Source organism: Tachyglossus aculeatus, chromosome 4, assembly GCF_015852505.1.
Source record: "Tachyglossus aculeatus isolate mTacAcu1 chromosome 4, mTacAcu1.pri, whole genome shotgun sequence".
Classification (NCBI taxonomy): domain Eukaryota; kingdom Metazoa; phylum Chordata; class Mammalia; order Monotremata; family Tachyglossidae; genus Tachyglossus; species Tachyglossus aculeatus.
In genome coordinates this window covers 26,518,540-26,544,059 of record NC_052069.1, presented here as the reverse complement: position 1 = coordinate 26,544,059, position 25,520 = coordinate 26,518,540, and the positions used below count along the sequence as shown (strand labels likewise).

General features: G+C 45.3%; 1 protein-coding gene across 1 annotated transcript in view; it reads right to left on the bottom strand.

Annotated features, from left to right (window-relative positions):
- LOC119926741 (serine/threonine-protein kinase TNNI3K) overlaps positions 1–25,520 on the bottom strand; it is a 413,409-nt gene that overhangs the window by 219,479 nt on the left and 168,410 nt on the right. The window contains exons 12-17 of the mRNA XM_038745086.1: positions 9,540–9,626; positions 8,786–8,842; positions 5,595–5,687; positions 5,452–5,509; positions 5,139–5,333; positions 3,995–4,099 (exon numbers count right to left, since the gene is read on the bottom strand). Of these exons, the coding sequence (XP_038601014.1) occupies positions 3,995–4,099; positions 5,139–5,333; positions 5,452–5,509; positions 5,595–5,687; positions 8,786–8,842; positions 9,540–9,626 (595 nt within the window). The remainder of the gene's footprint in view (positions 1–3,994; positions 4,100–5,138; positions 5,334–5,451; positions 5,510–5,594; positions 5,688–8,785; positions 8,843–9,539; positions 9,627–25,520) is intronic.

Genomic DNA, 25,520 nt, shown 5'->3' with positions numbered 1-25,520 from the left:
CTTTGGGTAAATCACTTAACTTTTCTGGGTTTTAGTTTCCTCATCTGAAAAATGGGGATTAATACCGTGAGCCCTGTGTGGGACTGATTGGGTCCACCATGATTATCTTATATCTAGCCCAGTGCTCCCTCTCGTCCCCCTCTCCATCCCCCCCATCTTACCTCCTTCCCTTCCCCATAGCACCTGTATATATGTATATATGTTTGTACATATTTATTACTCTATTTATTTATTTTACTTGTACATATCTATTCTATTTATTTTATTTTGTTAGTATGTTTGGTTTTGTTCTCTGTCTCCCCCTTTTAGACTGTGAGCCCACTGTTGGGTAGGGACTGTCTCTATATGTTGCCAATTCGTACTTCCCAAGCGCTTAGTACAGTGCTCTGCACATAGTAAGCGCTCAATAAATACGATTGATGATGATGATGATGATGAAGTACAATGCCTGACAGGTACTAAGCACTTAACAAACACCATAAAAGAAAAAAAAAAGAGCTAGAAATCAGGAAACTTGGAACTGATTTTAGGCATGTCACTGACTCAAAGGCTGGGCTTACACCACGCAAAGGAACAAAGTGTACTGGTTAGTTTCTCCTGAAATAGCTTTTCCCAACTCTGCTTTGACCATGTAAATGTCTGGGAATGAAATCCAAAGAAAACAAGCACTCAGGAGAGAAGGGATATTTGTCTTATTGCCAAAACAGCTCAGCCTAGGTTCTGTGCCAGGAAGGTCATATCTTTAAGCAAATGTCCTTTATTATACATGAATAGAAGCAGTTTGGTGTGTGGGGCTAAGAGAGGCAGGCGGGAAGCGAGTATCTGGAGAAGGCAGAGATTTCGGAAAGGGCTCCTGTTTCAGTTTGGGGAACTGAACTTTATTTGGACTCACTTGCCAGAGGCTTTTCCTTTACCTATGGCTGTTTACTCTGGTATTCATTCAGTGTTTTCTATGTGTCAAAATATTGGGGCTATGTTCTGGGATAAACAGATATAGATAGTCATACTGCACACATTCCCTGTCCCACACTGGGCTTGAAATCCATCAATCAGTGGTATTTTTTGAGGATTTACTGTATGCAGAGCACTGTACTAAACATTTGGGAGAATACAACAGAGTTGGTAGACACCTTCCCTTCCCACCATGAGTTTACAGTCTAGTGGAGAGGGCAGGTATCTTGTCCCCATTTCACAGACAAAAACTGAGGCTCAAAGAGGTTATGCAAGTTTGTCCAAGGTCACACAGCAGGTTATAGTTACAATCCAGATCTCCTGAATCCAACTCCTGTACTCTTTCCACTAGGCAGTGATGCCCTAAAATTCCCACCTACTCTTTCCCTCTCTCCCCTCTTGTACCTTGGGCGGATTGAAATCAGATGTCAGAGCTGAGCAAGGTCTGAAGGAAGCTATAGCAGTCTCTTTTAGACTTCATGGCCGCAATTTGAGAGCATCAGTGTAGGTCAGTCCCTCTCCAAATCAAACCTGGAGAGTTTCCAGTTCTCTACCAGTCTCAACTACGGGAGGGGGAGTCAAGCAAAGGCTGACCCATTCCATTCCTAGCTTGGCCAGTGGCTAGTGAGTGGAAGGCCATCTGCTACCAGTCAAAACTCAACTGTGCTGGGCAGCAGCAGCTTGGGAGAGAGTCCAGGGCGGAGACTCAAGTTTACTGCCTGGAAGGAGGCCATGGTAAACCGCTTCCATATTTTTCCCAAGAAAACTCTACGGATACACTACCAGAATGGTTGCAGATGGAGATGGGGTGTTCTGGGAGAGATGTGTCCATGGAGTCGCTAAGGTTTGGAAATGACTCGACAGCATAAGACAAGATGCAGGTCTGCTGGAACCCTGGGTTTAATTGGAAATAATTCTCTGCAACTAAACAAAATGGTTTGAACTGTGGATTCTTCTGGAAGGCTGCGCCTCGCCCAGCGGTTTGGCTGTTAAGACTCCATCACCTACAAATGAGAATCAGTTCTTTGTTCTTGTGAGCAGGGATCTTGTCAATCAACTTTGCTGTGAGCAGGGAACTTGTCTATCAACTCTGTTGTGTTGTACTCTCCCAATTAAAATAATAATAATAATAATGATAGCATTTATTAAGCGCTTATTATGTGCAAAGCACAATTAGTACAATGCTCTGCACACAGTAAGCACTCAATAAATACCATTGATTAATGGATTCATAACAGAATGTTGTCCTTCTGTAGTCATGGGTAGTGGTATTTCTTAATCCACTTGCCAAATGTTGAAAATGGGAAGTGAGTGTCCATTACCCGTTTCACAAGTATATTTGGAGCCTTGTTTTGAAAGGGCTCTATATAGTGCAAAATTAAGCACAAATACAAACATGAGTAAAGGACAACTTCCTTTTAGACAACTGTCTAAAGTATTCCTTAATTCCAGGCACATTTTTAGATTAAATTAAGATCACAAAAGTCAATATTGGATCATATAGTATGCTATTAGCTGTATATAGTAAATCTCTACTGTGTGACTTTGGGCAAGTCACTTCACTTCTTGATGCCCTCATCTGCAAAATGGGGATTCAATGCCTTTTCTCCCTCCTACTTAGACTGTGAGTCCCTTGTGGGACCGGATGATTTTGTACCTACTCCAGCGCTTAGTATAGTGCACGACACATAGTAAGCACTTAACAAATACCATAATTATCATTATCATTATTATGAAATATTCAAACTACCTCCACTCTTCACAGGCTGCTTCCTTGTCTAACCACCTTGCTGCATAGGTTCCAGGGAGCTGCCAGTTCTTCTCCTAGTAAACTGCACCTGAACCCCACAGTTTATGATGATGATAGCATTTTTTATTAAGCGCTTACTATGTGCAAAGCACTGTTCTAAGTGCTGGGGAGGTTACAAGGTGATGAGGTTGTCCCACGGGGGGCTCACAGTCTTAATCCCCATTTTACAGATGAGGGAACTGAGGCCCAGAGAAGTGAAGTGACTTGGCCAAAGTCACACAGCTGACAATTGGTGGAGCCGGGAATTGAACCCATAACCTCTGACTCCAAAGCCCATGCTCTTTCCACTGAGCCACGCTGCTTCTCTACCACAGTTTAGAAGCACAGTGTGGCAGTTTATGCCACAGATCAGTCGATCAATCAATGAATCAATCCATCAATTGTATTTAATGAGCATTTACTGTGTTGAGAGCACCGTAATAAGCATTTGGGCAAGAACAATACAAAACTACAACAGAGTTGGTAGACAGATCTATCTTTTCTCATCTAGTAGGGACTACAAGTGTGGCCTAGTGGATAGAGCACAGGTCTGAGAAGCAGAAGGTCATGGATTCTAATCCTGGCTCTGCCACTTCACAATAATGATAATAATAATAATAATAATAATAATAATTGTGGTATTTGTTAAGTGATTACTATGTGCCAAGCACTGTTCTAAGCACTGGGGTGGGTACAGAGTAATCAGGTGGGGCTCACACTTTTAATCCCCATTTTCCAGATGAGGGAACTGAAGCCCAGAGAAGTTAAGTGACTTGCCCTAGGTCACACAGCAGACAAGTGGCGGAGCTGGGATTAGAACCCACGTCCTCTGACTCCCAAGCCTGGGCTCTTTCCACTAAGCCACGCTGCTTCTCTGTCTGCTGTGTGACCTTGGGCACGCAGAGTCACTTTGCTTCCATGTGCCTCAGTGACCTCATCTGTAAAATGGGGATGAAGATTGTGAGCCTCCTGTGGGACAGGGCCTGTGTCCAATCTGATTAGCTTTAATCTACCCTAGTGCTTATTACAGGGCCTGACACATAGTAAGCACTTAACAAATACCATAAAAAGACCCAAGGTTGCCTAGAAAGTGAGTAGAAAATTGGGACCCCAAGTTTAATTTTCCATGAGTTCCATGTTAAATGAGAAGATGAGAACAAGGTTCCAGGGTATATCTGCACATACCTAGGAAGACTTTGATTTCTGGACTAGCAAAAAAGAGGGGGCGAAAGAAGAAGAAGAAGAAGACGATACCTGTTCAGGTCGCGATGTATAATCGGCTGAGTCAGGTTATGAAGATACTTCATTCCTTTGGCCACGTCTACAGCAATAATTAGTTTTGACTGCAAATCGAGAATCCTAAAAGTAATTGAATTAAACAGGTTAAGATGGTCGGATCCCCACATTACTTATTCTAGAGAGAGATGTGAGCATAAGACGGTCTCATCCTTTTCTTTCTTTAAAACAGAAATGTAACAAATCAAGGGGAAAATATATTTTCTGAATCAGAGAACATTTAGCAGTGCATCGACCCTCATGCCAAACAAACCCTCTCACTGAAATGCTGGATTAGGACATTGTCTGATTCTCTGCTGCAATTGAAGTGAAATGGAAACTAGTTCTAAGTATTGACTGGGGGAACCGTTTCCTAATTGCAACAAGCTGACACGGGAAACAATGCTCTAAGTTAAAACTGTAGAGCGTCATTGATTTTGAAAAGCCGTCCTTTTATTGCTCAGACTCTGTGGTCCCTAGGAGTTATTTTATCAGCGGCTCACATTAGTTTGCCTGGCCTGTCAATTTTAGTGGTGTGCTAAACCCAGTTAATTTGGCTCTAAGTAACACCTTTAAAATCAATAACATCTGTTAACTACAATTGCTCAGAAGGAACCCCATGACGGATACCCGCCTGAAGAGACCTAATAAAAAGGGAATAAATATATCAACAAAAAGAAATTTTGATATTGATGCATAAAACAGATCTTCAAAAATGCAACCATTAGCCCACCGCAGTGCCACCCAAAAATGCAATCCAAGTCTATCCCGGCAGTGGCCTGGTGGGAAGAGCACTGCTCTGAGAAGCAGGAGACTTGTTGAGTTTTAGTTTCGGTTTTATCCGGAGCTGGAGAATGTGGATGAAGACCGCGTAAATACAGGGTGATGCCCTCCTTTGCCACCTGCTTCCTTGTGACACCCTGTGCCAAAATGGGAACAGGATGGGTAGGAATGAGACAGTCCAAGTGGCACCATGTGAGCATTAGCCTGGTATTCGACTCCTCTCCTGTGTTCTCTATTCTGAAGCCTCAGAATTCAGGCTTACTCGTTATCCCTGATGGGAGATAACCATGCAAGCAATCTAAGTCACTGTTCCAGTCGAGATAAAAAGTAGGATCAATACCTCTTCTGTTCATGCAGCAGGGAAAATAGAGACCCCCCTGATATGTACTGGGTGACGATAGCGAATTGACTTGGGTCGTCCAAGCAGGCGCCCACGAACTGGATCACACAAGGATGGTTGAGTCGGCACAGAATGGACACCTCTCGGCAAAACATATCCACGTCTGATTTGGAGCAGTAGGTGTTGGCTCGGTAACTGCAAACGGCAGGGAGAGGGAAAGCTGAATGAACGAGGTGAAGCAAAACACGTTTCCTAGCCATTGTTTTTAAACAGGGCAGGGACTTTTCTAAATCTGAGTTCTCCAAAGGCTTACCGTTTGATAGCAACAATTTTATTTCTGCATCTTCCCTTATACACTTTCCCGAAAGAACCTGAAATGATTCAGAGTAAATAAGTGAACACATATTTTCTGCGGGTATTGAACTTCTAAATCAGATTCATTTTTCCTCCGGTTACCTGAGCCAATAATCTCGTGGAACTCAATTTCGGAGAGCTGAAGATGGAAATGGGAAGGCAGGCCGGCACGCAGGACGAGAACATCTGCCTTTTCTGCAAAAGCGAATTGGGGTTCTATTTGCCAAGTGCATAAAACGCAGACAGACACACTCATGCATACACTGCACGTGATCAAAACCTTCCCCTCTCTCAACCGACTCTGCGGCTTTGATGGACCATCTCATTTCCCTTTGTAGCAGGTATAGACAACTTGCTCAAGGAGTTTGGAGAGGAATGGTAAGAGGGAGGTGGGGCGATACCTGGAGGGGCTGTGGGGTCAAGGGAGGGGTTTTTTTTTCAGAATAGGGGAGACAAGGGGACATTTGAAAGCAGTAGGGAAGGAGCCATTGGAGAGCAAATAGTTGAAGATGGTGAGGGAGGGCAGGATGGAGGGAGCAAATGCTTTGATTCTAGACTGTGAGCCCATTGTTGGGTAGGGACTGTCTCTATCTGTTGCCGAATTGTACTTTCCATGTGCTTAGTACAGTGCTCTGCACACAGTAAGCACTTAATAAATATGATTGAATGAATAAGATAATAATGGTATTTGTTAAGCGCTTACTATGTGCAAAGCACTGTTCTAAGCACTGGGGCGATACAAGGTGATGAGGTTGTCCCACAGGGGCCTCTGTAATCCCCATTTTACAGATGAGGGAACTGAGGCCCAGAGAAGTGAAGTGACTTGCCCAAAGTCACACAGCTGACAAGTGGCGGAGTCGGGATTTGAACCCATGACCTTGACTCCAAAGCCCGGGCTCTTTCCACTGAGCCACGCTGCTTCTTGTTGCAAAGGGATGGGGTCCAATTGGCAGTTGGAGGGGGTAGATCTCGAAAGAAGGCAGGAAATCTCCTCTTGAGATGCCACTGGGAAAGATGGGAGAGTTGAACTAGGGGCAGTTGGAGGGAGGGGCTGAAGAAGAATGGGGGAGAATTTAGGGAGATCATGCCTGATAATTCCACTTTTCCCAATAAAGTAGGTGGCCAGGTCACTAGGGACAAGAAATGGGGAAAACCATGGGGCAGGGTGTTTAATAATGGTGGTATTTGTTAAGCGCTTACTATATGTTGCCAACTTGTACTTCCCAAGCGCTTAGTACAGTGCTCTGCACACAGTAAGTGCTCAATAAATACGATTGATTGACTGATTGATGATATGCCAAGCACTTTTCTAAGCACTGGGGGTAGAGACAAGGTAATCGGGTTGTCCCATGTGGGGCTCACAGCCTTAATCAGACTGTGATCTGGTGACAAATGAGTTACCTCATTTGGCAGATGAGGTAACTGAGGCACTGAGAAGTTAAGTGACTTGCCCAAGGTCACACAGCAGACAAGTGGCGGAGTTGGGATGAGAACCCATGACCTCTGACTCCCAAGCCCGGACTCTTTCCCCTGAGCCACGCTGCTTCTCTAAGGAGTCTGAGTTGAATGTCTGCAACAACGGGTGAGGGCAACGGACATGGGTATCAGTAAGGATGGAGAAATACTTTTTTGGGGCAGAGGAGAGGGCAGAGCTAAGGCATGCAAGGATAGACTTGATGTGTATGATGTCGGCCTGATATCTGGATTACCACCAGCTGAGCTCTGCGGCTCATATGCAGGAGCAAAGGATTCGGGGCCGTGGGTTCGTGGCACGAGACAGACGAAGGGCGAGGGGAGAGAGTGAGTTGAGTTCAGGAGAGACGGTGGTTTTGAGAGCGTCAATTTGGTCGTTAAGAGAAAGTAGTTTGGCTATGGAGGCTAAATGGGGCGTGATGACTTGAGAAAATTGAATGGGAGAAAACAGATCGGAGGTCTCTGTGGGGGAACAGCACAGATCTGTGGGGAGGAGGCAGTGGGAAAGAAGGCAGGTGAAGAGGTTATGGTCATATTGAGGCATTTCAGAGTCGGTGCGGGTAAAGATTAGAAGCAGCGTGGCTCACTGGAAAGAGCACGGGCTTTGGAGTCAGAGGTCATGCGTTCAAATCCCAGCTCTGCCAATTGTCCGCTGGGTGACTTTAGGAAAGTCACTTAACTTCTCTGTGCCTCAGTTACCTCATCTGGAAAATGGGGATGAAGACTGTGAGCCCCACATGGGACAACCTGATCACCTTGTAACCTCCCAAGCACTTACAACAGTGCTTGCACATAGTAAGCACTTAATAAATGCCATTATTATTATTATTATCCTGATAAATGTTGTGATTGTGCTTCTAGACTGTGAGCCCACTGTTGGGTAGGGACTGTCTCTATGTGTTGCCGACTTGTACTTCCCAAGCGCTTAGTACAGTGCTCTGCACACAGTAAGCGCTCAATAAATACGATTGATTGATTGATTTTGTCAATGCTTGAAGCCTATCAGAGCAACTTTATGAGAACATAAAGTTATAGAAGCAGGCTGGGTCCTAATCCTGACTCCATCAGTTGTCACAATTTCTCTGTGCCTCAGTTACCTTATCTGTACAATGGGGATTGACCGTGAGCCCCATGTGGGACATGGACTGTGTCCATCCTGATTAGGTTTTATCTACCCCAGTGCTTATTACAGTGCCTGACACATAGTAAGCATTTAACAAACACCATAAAAAAATCCACTAGTGGAAGACGTAAATGCAGGCTAATTCAATAGCAGGATTCTTACCTGGAGTCAACCAGAAAGAGCTACTAAAATGGAAACATAATACTAAACTAAGATACCAAATTTCTGAAGACAAGTAAACCTACAGACGAAGTATTTAAAAAATTGGGGGACTTTTTTTTACAATAATCTCCAACTAATTTCCATGTAATTCATTCCAATTTCCACCGGTAGAGTCTTCATTTTTCCCACTTTTCCTGACAACATTTGTTAATTCTTGCAACTCTCTGGGACAATACATCAAAGAGACATAAACTAGCATCAGAGAACTCCCATGATACCGTATATTATCTTGGCAAACAAATGAAATTTCTATTATTATAACCCAAGCACAGATTTAAGGCTAAATATCGATATGGAATCATTAAACGAGGTTAATGATTTCCAAAATGAACCTTAGAGAATACTGTTTATTGCATTTGGCTCATTTCAAATTTGTATATACAGAGCACAGGTGGAAAGTAATTATGTTCTAGATAATAAATGCCATCATCAATAAAATATGAAAGCGGAATTTGCCGCCTATCATTAAAAATACCTTTAGTCATGCTTTTAATCTTCCCCAGGGGTGATGGGACAGACACATAGGAGCCATCTGAAATCAAATCAAATAATGCAGTAAATAGAATTAGGAGATGGTACATTTCCCTTTTTGAAGAGAGCTGCATACCACCTTTTCTTAGAAGTTGAATATTAAGGGAATAAATAGGTGGAAAGGAATTTCATTAAAGAAACTGACTAGGGTTGCAGGTTTAGAACAAGACTTTCTGGCACCTGCTGGGTTTGTTTAGGAAGTGAGAGAATCAACTAAAAAAAAAATATGGGCTAGCTGACTTCGGTGGATTAAACGTATTGGATTCTGGGATGCCTTGCTATGTCTTGATAGTTTAATGAAATGAAAAACTAGTCTTTCTTTGTATTACACAAATGCCAAAGTTATACCCATCCCTCTGGGGGAACTGAGGCTTAAAGGAGTCCGAAAACAAGATTTTATGTTCAACCAATGCCTGGTTTTCATAATGTAAAACTCGAAGGATATAGGGACCAGTGAGAGAAACTATCTGGAAAATTCAGACTCCGAATAAACCTACACACTGGCTTCAATTATCCGGATATTTCAGCAGAGGGATTCCATTGGGTTGAGGTGATTAGAAAATTTTGTTAGAAACAATACTGAATTTTGGGTCTGTTGTGGGTAGAAGGGCCCATGGGTAGTAACTACAGCAATACTGATCCAACTCCAGGTGTAATGTTCAGCTCAGAACCCAAACCGAGTCACAGACACATTTTACCTCCTCCGGGCTGGGAATACTCGTTACAAGGAGACTCTTCCTGAGGTCTCTTGTAATGCTTCAGAAGGGTGACGATGGCATCGTGCCCTTTAAAGGAAACATCGAGGAGAATGAGGCACCATGAATGAAAAATAGATTTGACCAATCAATGAATTAATCAATGGTGTTTATCGAATGCTTCATGTGTGCAGAGCACTACATTAAGCACTCAGTACACAGCATCATTCATCACTGCATGCATCAGTGTGTGTGTGCATCACTTGTAGGGTGAAGAAGGAGGCTGATCCTCTGATGCAACATGGTGGCTCTCTTGGAGCACACTGGAAAGATATGTGGAAGATGCTAAAACATTAAATTAAGAGTATTGGCAGGTTGAGGCTCAAAAGGTCCTTCAGGGGATGTTCCATCTCTAGCAGGGTGGGCAGCTAAACCTCTGATTTTGGCTGGGCAGAGCTTTCCTGAGGCCACCTGCTCCTCAATCCGCAGAGACTATCAATCAATCAATCAATCAATCAATTGTATTTATTGAATGCTTACTGTGTGCAGAGCACTGTACTAAGTGCTTGGGAAGTACAAGTTGGCAACATATAGAGACAGTCCCTACCAAACAGTGGGTTCACAGTCTAAAAGGGGGAGACAGAGAACAAAACCAAACATACTAACCGAATAAAATAAATAGAATAGATATGTACAAGTAAAATAAATAAATAAATAGAGTAATAAATATGTACAAACATATATACATACATACAGGTGCTGTGGGGAAGGGAAGGAGGTAAGATGAGGGGGATGGAGGGGGGACGAGGGGGAGAGGAAGGAAGGGGCTCAGTCTGGGAAGGCCTCCTGGAGGAGGTGAGCTCTCAGTAGGGCCTTGAAGGGAGGAAGAGAGCTAGCTTGGCGGATGGGCAGAGGGAGGGCATTCCAGGCCAGGGGGAGGACGTGGGCCAGGGGTCGATGGCGGGACAGGCGAGAACGAGGCACGGTGAGGAGATTAGTGGCAGAGGAGCGGAGGGTGCGGGAAGACTACCAAGTATCAGGCCTAGTGGTCCTTCCTGCAGGGTGGCCTAAGTGTTCTCTGCATCACCCAGTGTCCTGTCTCTCCACCTGCTCCCAATCAATCCATCAATCATCAATCATACCTACGGAGCACTGGACAACATAACAGAGTTGATAAACCCCTTCCCTGCCCATAACAAGCTTCCAGGCTAGAGGGGGAGGCAAACATAAATATAAATGAATAATAATAATAATAATTATGGTGTGTGTTAAGTTCTTACTATGTGACTGACACTGTACCGAGTGATGGGGTAGATACAAATCAATCAGGTTGGACACAGTCCCTGTCCCACGTGGGGCTCACAGTCACCATCCCCATTTTACTGATGAGGTAACTGAGGCACAGAGCAATAAAGTGACTTGCCCAAGGTCAGATAGCAGACAAGAGAAGCAGCGTGGCTCAGTGGAAGGAGCACGGGCTTGGGAGTCAGAGGTCATGGGTTCGAATCCCGGCTCTGCCACTTAATAATAATAATAATAATAATAATGGCATTTGTTAAGCGCTTACTATGTGCAATGCACTGCTCTAAGCGCTGGGGGGGAAACAAAGTGATCAGGTTGTCCCACATGGGGCTCACAGTCAATCCCCATTTTACAGATGAGGGAACTGAGGCTCAGAGAAGTTAAGTGACTTGCCCAAGTTCACGCAGCAGACATGTGGCGGAGCCAGGATTCGAACCCATGACCTCTGACTCCAAAGCCCGTGCTCTTTCCACTGAGCCATGCTGTGTGATCTTGGGCAAGCCACATAACTTCTCTGTGCCTCAGTTACCTCATCTGTAAAATGGGGATTAAGACTGTGAGCCCCAAGTGGGACAACCTGATCACCTTGCATCCTCCAGCGCTTAGAACAGTGCTTCACACACAGTAAGCACTTAACAAATACCATCATTATTAAGTGGCGGCACCGGGATTAGGACCCATGACCTTCTGAATTCCAGCCCATGCCTATCCCCTATGCCATGCTGTTGCTTAAGAATAAATTACAGATCTGTGCATAGGTACTATGGGGCAGATGGAGGGGTGAATAAGTGTGCAAATACACGTGCAAGGATGATGAAGAAGGGGGTAAGAGAAGAGGAAATGAGGATTTAGTCAGGGAAGGTCCCTTGGATGAGATGCGCTTTTCATTCATTCGTTCATTCATTCAATCGTCTTTATTGAGTGCTTACTGTGTGCACAGCACTGTACTAAGTGCTTGGGAAGTACAAGTTGGCAACATATAGAGACGGTCCCTACCCAACAACGGGCTCACAGTCTAGAGGGGGGAGACAGAGAACAAAACAAAACATGTGGACAGGTGTCAAGTCATCAGAATAAATAGAAGTAAAGCTAGATTCACATCATTAACAAAATATGTTGCCAGCTTGTACTTCCCAAGCGCTTAGTACAGTGCTCTGCACACAGTAAGCACTCAATAAATACAATTGATTGATTGATTGATTGAAAATAAATAGAACAGTAAATATGTACTAGTAAAAGAAATAGAGTAATAAATCTGTGCAAACATATATACGGGTGCTGTGGGGAGGGGAAGGAGGTAGGGCGGGGAGGATGGGGAGGGGGAGAGGAAAGAGGGGGCTCAGTCTGGGAAGGCCTCCTGGAGGAGGTGAGCTCTCAATAGGGCTTTGAAGGGAGGATGAGAGCTAGTTTGGCGGATGTGTGGAGGGAGGGCATTCCAGGCCAGGGGGAGGATATGGGCCGGGGGTCGACGGTGGGACAGGTGAGAACGAGGCACAATAAGGCTTTGAAGATGGGAGAGTAATTTGGATATAAAGAGAGAGGGTGGGACTGTAAACTAGTTGTGGGCAGGGAGTCTGTTTGTTATATTATTATATTGCACTCTCCCAAGCACGCAGTACAGTGCTCTGCACACATTAAGCGCTTGATAAATATGACTGACTGACAGGCCAGAGGCAGGATGTAAGCAACAGGGAGATAGATGAGATAGAGGTTGGAATTTGAGGAGCAAAGTTTGTGGGCTGGGTTGGAGTAAGAAAGCAGTGAGGTGAGGTAGCAGGGGGCAAGGTGATTGAGTGATTTGAAGCCTAGGCTAAGGATGTTCTTTTTGATGCTGAGGTGGGTGGCCAAACACCGGAGATTCTTGATGACTGGATGAAAAATGGACCGAATGTTCTTGGAGAAAAATGATCCAGGCAGCAGAGTGAAATATAGACCAGAATGGGGAGAAGAGTCAGGGAAGTCGGCAGGGAGGCTGATGCAGCAATGAAGGCAAGATAAGACAAGTTTGGGTGGAGAGGAAAGAGTGGATTTTAGCGATGTTCATTCATTCATTCAATCGTATTTATTGAGCGCTTACTGCGTGCAGAACACTGTACTAAGCACTTGGGAAGTACAAATTGGCAACACATAGAGACGGTCCCTACCCAACAGTGGGCTCATAGTCTAGAAGTTGTGAAGGTTGAACAGACAGGACTTGGTGATAGATTTAGTATATGGGTTGAATGAGAGAGATGAATTGAGCATAACACCAAGATTACAGGCTTGTGAGACAGGAAGGTTGGAGTGCCATCTACAGTAATGGAACAGTCAGGGTGAGGACAGGGATTAGCTGGAAAGATAAGGAGTTCTGTTTTGGACATGTTAAGTTTGGGGTGTCGGCTCCTGCCTTCAAGACATCCCTACTTGAATGTCCTCCCATCACCTCAAGCTTAACATGTCCAAAAAAAGAACTTCCTTCGTTCAATTTTACTTACTGAGCGCTTACTGTGTGCAGAGCACTGTACTAAGCACTTAGAAAGTACAGCACAGCAATCAAGAGAGCCACAATGGGCTTACAGTTAAGAGGGGGAAAGACAGGCATCAAAACACATAAACAGGCACCTGTATAAATAAATATAACAATAATAATAGTATTTGTTAAGCACTTACTATGTGCCAAGCACTGTTCTAAGTGCTGGGATAGATACAAGGTTATCAGGTTGTCCCACGTAGGGCTCACAGTCTTAGTCACCATTTTACAGATGAGGCAACTGAGGCACAGAGAAGTTAAGTGACTTGCCCAAAGTCACACAGCTGACTAGTGGCAGAGCTGGGATTAGAACCCACGACCTCTGACTCCAAGCTGCTCTTTCCACTAAGCCATGTGGCTTCTCAAGTAGAATATATATGTATGTATTTCTCTTCCCCTCTTCTAGACTGTGAGCCCGTTGTGGGCAGGGACTGTCTCTACATGTTGCTGAATTGTACTTCCCAAGCACTTAGTACAGTGCTCTGCACAGAGTAAGCGCTCAATAAATACGATTGAGTGAGAGTGAATACGTATACATATATGTATATATAAGTATATATAAGTATAGAGGTGTAGATATATACATCTAATCCCAGCTCCCCCACTTGTCTGCTGTGTGACCTCGGGCAAGTCACTTAACTTCTCTGAGCCTCAGTTCCCTCATCCGTAAAATGGGGATGAAGACTGTGAGCCTCTCGTGGGACAACCTGATCACCTTGTATCCCCAGCGCTTAGAACAGTGCTTTGCACATAGTAAGTGCTTAACAAATGCCATCATCATTATTATTATTATATACATAGATACATAAGTGCTGTGGGGCAGGGTGTCGGGGCGGGGGGACCTCTTATCTTCCCATCCAAACCCTGTCCTCCTCCTCTTTCCCATTACTGTAGATGGCACCACCATCCTTTCTGTCTCACAAGCCCGTAACTCTGGCATTATCCTTGATTCCTCTCTCTCTCTTGATTCCTCCACATATTCAATCCGCCACCATATCCTGTCAATCCCACCTTCACCACATTGCTAAAAGCCACCCTTTCCTCTCCATCCAAACTGCTACCCCATTAATACCATCACTCAGCCTTTCCCTCCTGGGTTACTGCATCGGCCTCCTTGCTGCCCTCCCAGCCTCCTGTCTCTCCTCACTCCAGTCCATACTTCACTCTGCTGCCCGGATCATTTTTCTATAAAAGCATTCGGGAAATGTTTCCCCACTCCTCAAGAACTTCCAGTGGTTGTCTATCCACCTCTGCATCAAACAAAACCTCCTCACTACTGGCTTCAAAATAATCATCTTGCCCCCTCCTTCCTCACCTTGCTGCTCTCCTACTAAAACCCAGCTCATTACTCCTTCATATTAATGCCTGTCTCTCCCTCTAGACTGTAAGTTCACTGGGGGCAGGGAAGGCATCTGCTTACTGTTAAACTGTACTCTCCCAAGCTTTTAATACAGTATTCATGCCCAGAGTAAGTGCTCGATAAAGAGGACAGAATGAATGAAGAAATCAATGATTGAAGTAAAGTTGTTCAGAAGGCAGGAGGAAACATGTAATGGCAGAGAAGGAGAGAAGTCAAAGCTGGAGACAGATTTGGTAGTCATCCTCGTAGAGATGGTAGTTGAAACCATGGGAATGAATGAGTTCTCCAAGGTAGTGGGTGTAGATGGAAGATAGGAGGGGGACCCAGAACTGAGCCTTCCATTTTTTTATTTTATTTTATGGCATTTGTCAAGTGCTTGATATGTGCCAAACTCTGTTTTAAGTACTGGAGTAGGTACAAGTTAATTAGGTCAGACACAATCCCTGCCCCGCGTAGGTTCACAATCTAAGTGAGCCCCTTGTGGGACAACCTGATCACCTTGTTTCCTCCCCAGTGCTTAGAACAGTGCTTTGCACATAGTAAGCACTTAACAAATGGCATCATTATCATTATTATTATTAATTTGGAGGGAGAACAGGTATCTCTATTTTACAATTGAGGAAACTGAGGCTCTGAGAAGTAAAGTGACTTACCCAAGGTCACACAGAAAGCAATTGGCAGAGACAGGATTGAAAACAAGGTCCTTCTAACTCCCAGGCCTGTGCTCTTTCCACTAGGCCACACTGCTTCTCAGCCTTGAGGGGGAATAGGCAGAGGAGGAGCCCACTAAAGAGACTGAGAATGAGCGGTCAGAGAGACAGGAGGAGAACCAGGAGAGGACAGTGTCAGTGAAGCCAAGGTTACATAATGTTTTTTGGAGACAGGGATGGTACAAAGTGTCCAAGGCAGCTGGGGGGTCGGGTGGAAGCCGAATTGGTCCCAAGCCCCCTAACTTGCACTGTTCTGAGTAAGCTCTCTACTCCCGTAGCCTACTGAGAGTGGATTGGGGGTCAGGGGTGGGAATCTGCTCTGGGTGATTGTCACTCCAAGGGTCACTGCCTAGGTCTATCGGCCCTCCAAGCCACCACACCATACACTCTGCCTGCAACAGAGGCTGGCTGCATGGCCCTGGTCTGTCCAATCTTCTCCAGAATGTGATGCTTGAAGCAAGGCTGGCCGACCCTGTGCTGTGCCCTCAGAAGCTAGGGCTGCAGGGTATGGGAGTTTGAAACAGCAGCCAGGGAGGGGTTGTGTCCACCCCTGGTTGACCGCCTGACTACCAGGAAATGACATTCTCCCGGCAGCGTTATGCAGTTTGGCTCTGTGCAGAGGGAGGGTGGCTCTGTGGGGTCAAGAGATCCATATGGTTCACTGCCTTTCCTCTCCATCCAAACTGCTACCTTGCTGGTTCAATCTCTCATGCTATCCCAATTGGATTACTGCATCAGCCTCCTCTCTGATCTCCCATCCTCCTGTTTCTCCCCACTTCAGTCTATACTTCACGTTGCTGCCCGGATCATCTTTGTGCAGAAACGCTCTGGGCATGTCACTCCCCCCCGCCCCCCATCAAAAATCTCCAATGGCTACCAGTCAACCTACACATCAAGCAAAAACTTCTCATTCTCGGCTTCAAGTCTGTCCATCACCTCGCCCCCTCCTACCTCACCTCCCTTCTCTCTTTCTACAGCCCAGCCCGCACCCTCCGCTCCTCTGCTGCTAACCTCCTCACTGTACATCGTTCTCCCCTGTCCCACCGTCGACCCCCAGCCCACATCCTCCCCCTGGCCTGGAATGCCCTCCCTCCAAACATCCGCCAAGCTAGCTCTCTTCCTCCCTTCAAAGCCCTACTGAGACCTCACCTCCTCCAGGAGGCCTTCCCACACTGAGCCCCCTTTTGCCTCTCCTCCTCCCCATCCCCCCACCCTACCTCCTTCCCCTCCCCAAAACATCTGTACACATGTTTGTTCAGATTTATTACTCTACTTATTTTACTTGTACATATGTACTGTTCTATTTATTTTGTTAACGATGTGCATCTACCTTTTTTTCTATTTATTCTGATGACTTGACATCTGTCTACATGCTTTGTTTTGTTGTCCGTCTCCCCCTTCTAGACTGTGAGCCCATTGTTGGGTAGGGACCGTCTCTATATGTTGCCAACTTGTACTTCCCAAGCGCTTAGTACAGTGCTCTGCACACAGTAAGCGCTCAATAAATACGATTGAATAAATGAATGAATGAATGAATGAATGGAAACTACAATTCGGCAACAGATAGAGACAACCCCTACCAAACAACTGGCTCACAGTCTAGAAGACGGGCTTACAGTCTAGTCCTAGTCCTGGGTCTGCCATTTACTGGCTGTGTGACCTGAAGTCACTTAACCTCTCTGGGTCTCAGTTTCTTCGTCTAGAGAAGCAGCATGGCTCAGTGGAAAGAGCGTGGGTTTGGGAGAAAGAGGTCATCGGTTCTAATTCCTGCTCTGTCACATGTCTTCTGTGTGACCTTGGGTAAGTCACTTAACTTCTCTGAGCCTCAGTTACCTCATCTGTAAAACGGGGGTTAAGACTGTGAGCCCCACGTGGGACAACCTGATCACCTTGCATCCCCCCCAGTGCTTAGAACAGTGCTGGGCACACAGTAAGCGCTTAACAAATGCCGTCATTATTATTATTATTCATCTGTAAAATGGGTATATGATGTCTATTCTCCCTTCTTCTTAGGTTATGAGGCTCCCTTCCTGTGATCAGAACAGTATCCATTCTGATTAGTGTATCTGCCCCAGTCTTTGGCATTTAGTAAGTGTTTAATAAATACCATAACTATTATTAAATATCTTTGGACCTAGTTAAGAGCCATGGGAATATAAAGAGAGTTCTCTCTCTCTCTCTCTCTCTCTCTCTCTCTCTCTCTCTCTCTCTCTCTCTCTCTCTCTCTCTCTCTCTCTCTCTCTCTCTCTCTCTCTCTCTCTCTCTCCAGGGAGAAAGTAGTGCTCAGGACATGCATGTTTTTTGAGAAGAAGAGAAAGTTCCGTGAAAAGCCATGGAAAGAAGTGAAGAATATGAAGTCTGGTCCAGAAATCCCCAAAGTCACTTCCTGCATATTGTTGTTTTGTCAGTCTCATCCAGCCCCATTACCCCTGTCAACATTCACCCTCAACCCTTCCTGGCTCTGGGCTTTGTCATGCATGGCAAATCGGTGCACCTGCTAAACTACCAGGACCCCGGAGGCTGAGCGCACCTGCCCCTCTGACAGGAGAGGCAGGGGTTCGCAGCGCCCTTGGGTCGGGGCCAACCGCTGAAAATGCAGCCCTAATTGTCTACTTGCATTTCGAACTTGAAAAATGGCCTGAAACAACAACTCATCTCACAGACTGCACTTTGCAGCCCGCACCCTCCGCTCCTCTGCCACTAACCTCCTCACTGTACCTCGTTCTTGCCTGTCCCACATTGACCCCCAGCCCATGTCCTCCCCCTGGCCTGGAATGCCCTCCCTCCGCACATCCGCCAAGCTAGCTCTCTTCCTCCCTTCAAAGCCCTACTGAGAGCTCACCTCCTCCAGGAGGCCTTCCCACACTGAGCCCCCTTTTCCCTCTCCTCCTCCCCATCCCTCCTGCCCTACCTCCTTTCCTTCCCCACAGCACTTATATATTTGTACAGATTTATTACACTATTTTACTTGTATATATTTACTATTCTATTTATTTTGCTAATGATGTGCCTAGAGCTTTAATTCTATTTGTTCTGATGATTTTGACACCCGTCTACATGTTTTGTTTTGTTGTCTGTCTCCCCCTTCTAGACTGTGAGCCCGTTTTTGGGTGGGGACCGTCTCTACATGTTGCCGACTCGTACTTCCCAAGCGCTTAGTACAGTGCTCTGCACACAGTAAGCGCTCAATAAATACGATTGAATGAATGAATGAATGAATGAATGCAAGCTACATGCAGGTTTAGGCCGCAAATGGTTTAGAATCCAAAGGAAAAGAGAGTCTGCAGGAAGAGGTGGGACAGAGGAATGTTGCAAAAAAGAACAGGGGAGTGAATATGGCTGAGAATGGACTCACTGTTTACTCTTCTGCCTGCTCCCTTCTCCTGGATAGCCAGTTCCCCTGGGGCTTGGGCAGTTCTCCAAAACCACACCTGGTGACAATCTTAACCCCAAACAGGTGACAGCCACACCACAACTGGCTAGTCCAGTCTCTCCCCACTTGACTCTGAGCTCCTTGTGGGCAGGGAATGTGTCTAACTCTGTTGTATTGTACTCTTCGAAGCACCAAGTACAGTACTATGCACACAGGAAGCGCTTAATAAATACAATTTATTTACTGATTTGCCCTCTGGGAGGCTGCTGCTGGGGACATTCATTCATTCAATCATATTTATTGAGCGCTTGCTGTGTGCAGAGCACTGTACTAAGCACTTGGGAAGTACAAGTTGGACATGCCTCCTCAAAGATAATAATAATGGTATTTGTTAAGTGCTTACTTTGTGCCAAGCACTGTTCTAAGCGCTGAGGTAGATATAAGGTGCTCACGTTGTCCCATGTGGGGCTCACAGTCTTAATCCCCATTTTACAGATGAGATAACTGAGGTACAGAGAAGTTAAGTGACTTGCCCAATGCCACTACAGCAGACAAGTAGCAGAGCTGGGATTAGAACCCATGACTTCTGACTCCCAAGCCCGTGCTCTTTCCATTTAGCCACACTGTTTTACGCCCCATGCTCCATGCACCAAGGGAATAATAATAACAATGATAATAATATTCACAATAATAACAATAACAATATTTGTTAAGCACTTACTGTGTTCATTCATTCATTCATTCAATCGTATTTATTAAGTGCTTTCAGTGTGCAGAGCACTGTACTAAGCGCTTGGGAAGTACGAGTTGGCAACATATAGAGATGGTCCCTACCCAACAATGGGCTCACAGTCTTGAAGGGGGAGACATACAACAAAACAAAACATATAGACGGGTGTCAAAATCATCAGAACAAGTAGAATTAAAGCTATATGCACATCATTAACAAAATAAATACAATAGTAAATATGTACAAGTAAAATAGAGTAATAAATCTGTACAAATATATATACAAGTGCTGTGGGGAGGGGAAGGAGGTAGGACTAGAGGAATGGGAAGGGGGAGAGGAAAAAGGCGGCTCAATCTGGGAAGGCCTCCTGGAGGAGGTGAGCTCTCAGTAGGGCTTTGAAGGGAGGAAGAGAGCTAGCTTGGCAAATGTGCGGAGGGAGGGCATTCCAGGCCAGGGGAAGGACGTGGGCCGGGGGTCGACGGTGGGACAGGCGAGAACGAGGCATGGTGAGGAGGTTAGTGGCAGAGGAGCGGAGGGTGTGGGATGGGCTGGAGAAGGAGAGAAGGGAGGTGAGGTAGGAGTGGGCGAGGTGATGGGCAGCCTTGAAGCCGAGAGTGAGGAGTTTTTGCTGTGCCAAGTGCTGTACCATGGCAGGCACCAGATAATCAGATTGGATAAAGTCCCTGTCCTACAAGGGGCTCAAAATCTACACCCACCTCTCTCTGCAAGCCTCCCAGCCCCCACATCCACCCAACAAATATTTGCCTGTTGTGTGGCTGTTGGACTGTGTGGTGATTCCTGCTGGGCAGGTCTCATAAATATTTCTTTTCTTATTTTCTACGAAAAAAGTCAACCCCTTAAAACCAGAGGGGAGCAGGTCAAAGGGTGAGATGCACATGAATGGAAACATAAGAGCCCCTATTTCCCTTCTTCCATCTCCCTTCTGCGTACCCTTGTACTTGGAGATATATCTTTTAGGCACTTGATAGTCAGCCTATCCACAGTCCCACAGCATTGCAGAAGCAGCGTGGGTCAGTGGAAAGAGCCCGGGCTTTGGAGTCAGAAGTCATGGGTTCAAATCCCAGCTCCGCCACTTCTCAGCTGTGTGACTTTGGGCAAGTCGCTTGACTTCTCTGTGCCTTAGTTATGGGGATGAAGACTGTGAGCCCCCTGTGGGACAACCTGATCAATCTGTATCCTCCCCAGCACTTAGAACAGTGCTTTGCACATAGTAAGCGTTTAATAAAATGTCATTATTATTATTATTTATGTAGAAATCATAACTTATTTTAATGCCCAGCTTTACCTCCGGACTGTTAAGCTCCTGGTGTGCAGGGATCACGTCTAACAACTCTGTTTGGTGGCATTCACCCTAAGTGCTTAATACAGTGACCCAAACACAGTAAGCGCTCAATAAATACCACTGAATGAAGAGTACTTGCTGTTGGAGGGTGTGGTGGCAAAGGATCTCCAGAGGGACTGGACAAAAGGGCTGAATAACGATAATAATGGCATTTATTAAGCGGTTACTATGTGCAAAGCACTGTTCTAAGTGCTGGGGAGGTTACAAGGTGATCAGGTTGTCCCACGGGGGGGTCACAATCTTAATCCCCATTTGACAGATGAGGTAACTGAGGCACAGAGAAGTGAAGTGACTTGCCCAAAGTCACACAGCCGACAAGTGGCGGAGTCGGGATTTGAACCCATGACCTCTGACTCGAAAGCCTGAGCTCTTTCCACTGAGCCATGCTGCTTCTCAAAGATCTGAAACTGGAGAACCTGATGTATGAGGAGAACACCGTGTGTGAGAATTTCCAAACCAAACACCGGACTTTATACCAGGGGATTGGGGAGCTGGGTTGAGGGATGTGGGGGGAAAGCACAGAAATGGACATGAGATCACGGAACAAACGATATCTTGCAGGGACGGAGTAAGAAGGGAGCAGCAATGTAATCGTAAAAAGGTTTTTCGTGTAAATATTTGATCAAGACCTGATTTTACATGATTGACCTCTGAGAGATTCATTCATTCATTCAATCGTATTTATTGTGCGCTTACTGTGTGCAGAGCACTGCACTAAGTGCTTGGAAAGTACAATTCGGCAACAGATAGAGACAAAGCAATAACGGGCTCACAGTCTAGTTGGGTGACCACAGACTGCTCTCCCAACCAGACATTTCAAAATGCAAGTCTGTGGGCACTGGGGGATAGGAAAGAGAATGTGGATGGTTTACAACAAACAATCCCTGCTATTGTAAAAAACAAAATCCATCATATCCCATACTGCTGGTGGTCGGGTATACCTTACCCCCTCCTAGTCACTATTATTATTATTATGGTATTTTTTAAGCACTTACTATATGCCAAGCATTCTTCTAAGTGCTGGGGTAGATACAGGGTAATCAGGTTGTCCCACGAGGGCTCATACTTTTAATCCTCATTTTACAGATGAGATAACTGAGGCACAGAGAAGTTAAGAAACTTGCCCAAGGTCACACAGCAGACAAGTGGCAGAGCTGGGATTAGAACCCACGCCCCCTGACTCCCAAGCCTGGGCTCCTTCCACTAAGCCACACTGAGCCATACTTCCCTGTGCTTAGAACAGTGCTTGGCACATCATCATCAATCACCATCAATCGTATTTATTGAGCGCTTACTATGTGCAGAGCATAGTAATAAATAATAATAATAATAATAATAATAATAATAATAATAATGGCATTTGTTAAGTGCTTACTATGTGCCAAGCACTGTTCTAAGCGCTGGGGAGGATACAAGGTGATCAGGTTGTCCCCGGGGGGGGCTCACAGTTTTAACCCCCATTTTACAGATGAGGCAACCGAGGCACAGAGAAGTTAAGTGACTTGCCCAAAGTCACACAGCTGACAGTTGGCAGAGCTGGGATTTGAACCCATGACCTCTGACTCCAAAGACTGTGCTCTTTCCCCTGAGCCACGCTGCTTCTCTGAGCTCTTAACAAATACCATGATTATTATTATTATTATTGTTAATAAGGGTCTGGACTCAGTATGATTAGATTATCTCTCCAAGATAGTCACGATCACAGATGCAGGCTCACGGTCAACAGTGGCATTTTTAAACCAAAAGACAAAGCTAAAACTCCTTGGGCCCTACAGCGACCTTACGCCAGGAGGAACCGAGACCCAAAGTGTCCCTTTTCCTAGAGCTAATGAATGGTGTTCTAGCACTCCCACGTAGAAGTACTCCGTTTTCCAGGCTCCCGTCCCAGATGTTCTCTGATTCACCAGTAAAACTGTCCTCATTTCTCCTAAATTTCCCCATTTAAGCAGCAGGCAAGGACTGTTAGAAATCCTAATAATTGGGGAATTCGTTAAGCACTTACTGCATGTAGAGCACTGTGCTAATCATCTCCACATCAATCAAAAGCTCTTCACCATCGACTTCAAAGCACTCGACCACCTTTCTCCCTCCTACTTCACTTTACTACTCTCCTACTACAACCCAGCCTACACAACTTTGCTCCTCTAATGCTAACCTTCTCACTGTGAGGAGAACTAGACTGTGAGCCCACTGTTGGGTAGGGACTGTCTCTCTATGTTGCCAACTTGTACTTCCCAAGCGCTTAGTGCAGTGCTCTGCACACAGTAAGCGCTCAATAAATACGATTGAACGAATGAATGAGAAGGGGTTAGTGTCTGTTAGGTGGGTGTTGGAGAAGCAGTGTGGCCTTGGATCCTGGGCTTTGCATCCCGGCTCTGCCATCTGCCACCTATATGACCTTGGGCAAGTAATTTCACATCTCTGTGCCTTAGTAAAATGGGAATTCAAAACCTGTTCTCCCTCCTACTTGGACTACGAGCCCCATGAGGGACAGGGATTATGTCTGCCTTTTTTAAAATGGTATTTTAATTCATTCATTCAATCGTATTAGTAAGCGCTCAATAAATACGATTGAATGAATGAATTAAAATACCATTTAATTATTGAGTGCTTACTGTGTGCAGAGCACTGTACTAAGCGCTTGGGAAGTACAAGTTGGCAACATATAGAAATGGTCCCTACCCAACAACGGTCTCAATCTAGAAGGGGGAGACATAACATAACAGAACATGTAGACAGGTGTTAAGTCATTAGAACAAATAGAATTAAAGCTAAATGCACATCATTAACGAAATAAATAGAATAGTAAATATGTACAAGTAAAATAAATAGAGTAATAAAGCTGTACAAACATATATACAGGTGCTGTGGGGAGGGGAAGGAAGCTGGGCGGGGGGATAGGGAGGGGGAGAGTATTTGTGGTATGGTACGGTACTTGTTAAGCACTTACTTTGTGTCAAGAACTGTTCTTAAGGTCTGGTGTAGATATAAGATAATCAGGTTGGACTCAGCCCAAGTCAGAGGGAGGAGGATTTAATCCCCATTTTACAATTACAGGTAACTGAGGCACAGAGATGTTTCCTGACTTGCACAAAGTCACAGAGCAGAGAAGTGGTAGATCTGGGATTAGGAGTCAGAGGGCCTAATGTGCTCTTTCCACTAGGCCATGCTGCTGACCTGATTATCTTGTATCTACCCTGCATCTTAGTATAATAATAATAATAGCATTTATTAAGCGCTTACTATGTGCAAAGCACTGTTCTAAGCGCTGGGGAAATTACAAGGTGATCAGGTAGTTCCCCGGGGGGCTCACAGTCTTAATCCCCATTTTACAGATGAGGTAACTGAGGCCCAGAGAAATTAAGTGACTTGCCCAAAGTCACACAGCTGACAATTGGCGGAGCTGGGATGAGGACTACGAGCCCCATGAGGGACAGGGATTATGTGTGCAGCTGCTGGGATTAGTATGTCCTCAGCACATAATAAATTCTTAATGAATGCCACAGTTATGCTTACATTATTGGAAGCAGTGCAAGCTATTTCGTGCCCTAATGCCTCAAGGGAAATAGCCCTGCTCTGGGAAGCAGGAGACCTGGGTTCTCAACCCATTTCTGCCCGTTAGAGGTTATGTCATCAGTGGAAAGGCTGTTCAAATCAAGTAAGCAGCATGGCTTAGTGGAAAAAGCCCGGGCTTTGGCGTCAGAGGTCATGGGTTCAAATCCTAGCTCTGCCAATTGTCAGCTGTGTGAGTTTGGGCAAGTCACTTCACTTCTCTGGGCCTCAGTTCCCTCATCTGTAAAATGGGGATGAAGACTGTGAGGCCCCCCGTGGGACAACCTGATCACCTTGTAACCTCCCCAGCGCTTAGAACAGTGCTCTGCACATAGCAAGCACTTAATAAATGTCAATATTATTACTATTTTTATTACCCCAGAGTTTAGAATAGTGCATGGCACATAGTAAGCACTTAACAAATACCATCATTATTATTATTATTATTATTACTAATCAATCAACAGTATCTATCAAAAGCCTAATCTGTGCAGAACACTGTACTAACTGATTGGGAGAGGACAACAGATTTGGTAGACATGATCCCCACCCTCAAGGAGATAAGTCAAGAGATTGTAACTGTCTGCTTGCTACCAACTGACTGTTAAAATGCAGTCAGTCAAACATATTTATTGAACACTCACTGTGTACAGAACACTGTACTAAGCCCATGGGAGAACACATTATACTTGTTACATTCCTTGCCCACAATGAACCTACAATCTAGATGGGGATGAGAAGCAGCGTGTCTCAGTGGAAAGAGCCCGGGCTTTGGAGTCAGAGGTCATGGGTTCAAACCCCGGCTCTGCCAATTGTCAGCTGTGTGACTTTGGGCAAGTCACTTAACTTTTCTGGGCTTCAGTTACCTCATTTGTAAAATGGGGATGAAGACTGTGAGCCCCCCAAGAGACACCCCTCTAGACTGTGAGCCCACTGTTGGGTAGGGACTGTCTCTATATGTTGCCAACTTGTACTTCCCAAGCGCTTAGTACAGTGCTCTGCACACAATAAGCGCTCAATATGATTGATTGATTGATTGATTGTAACCTCCCCAGTGCTTAGAACAGTGCTTTGCACATAGCAAG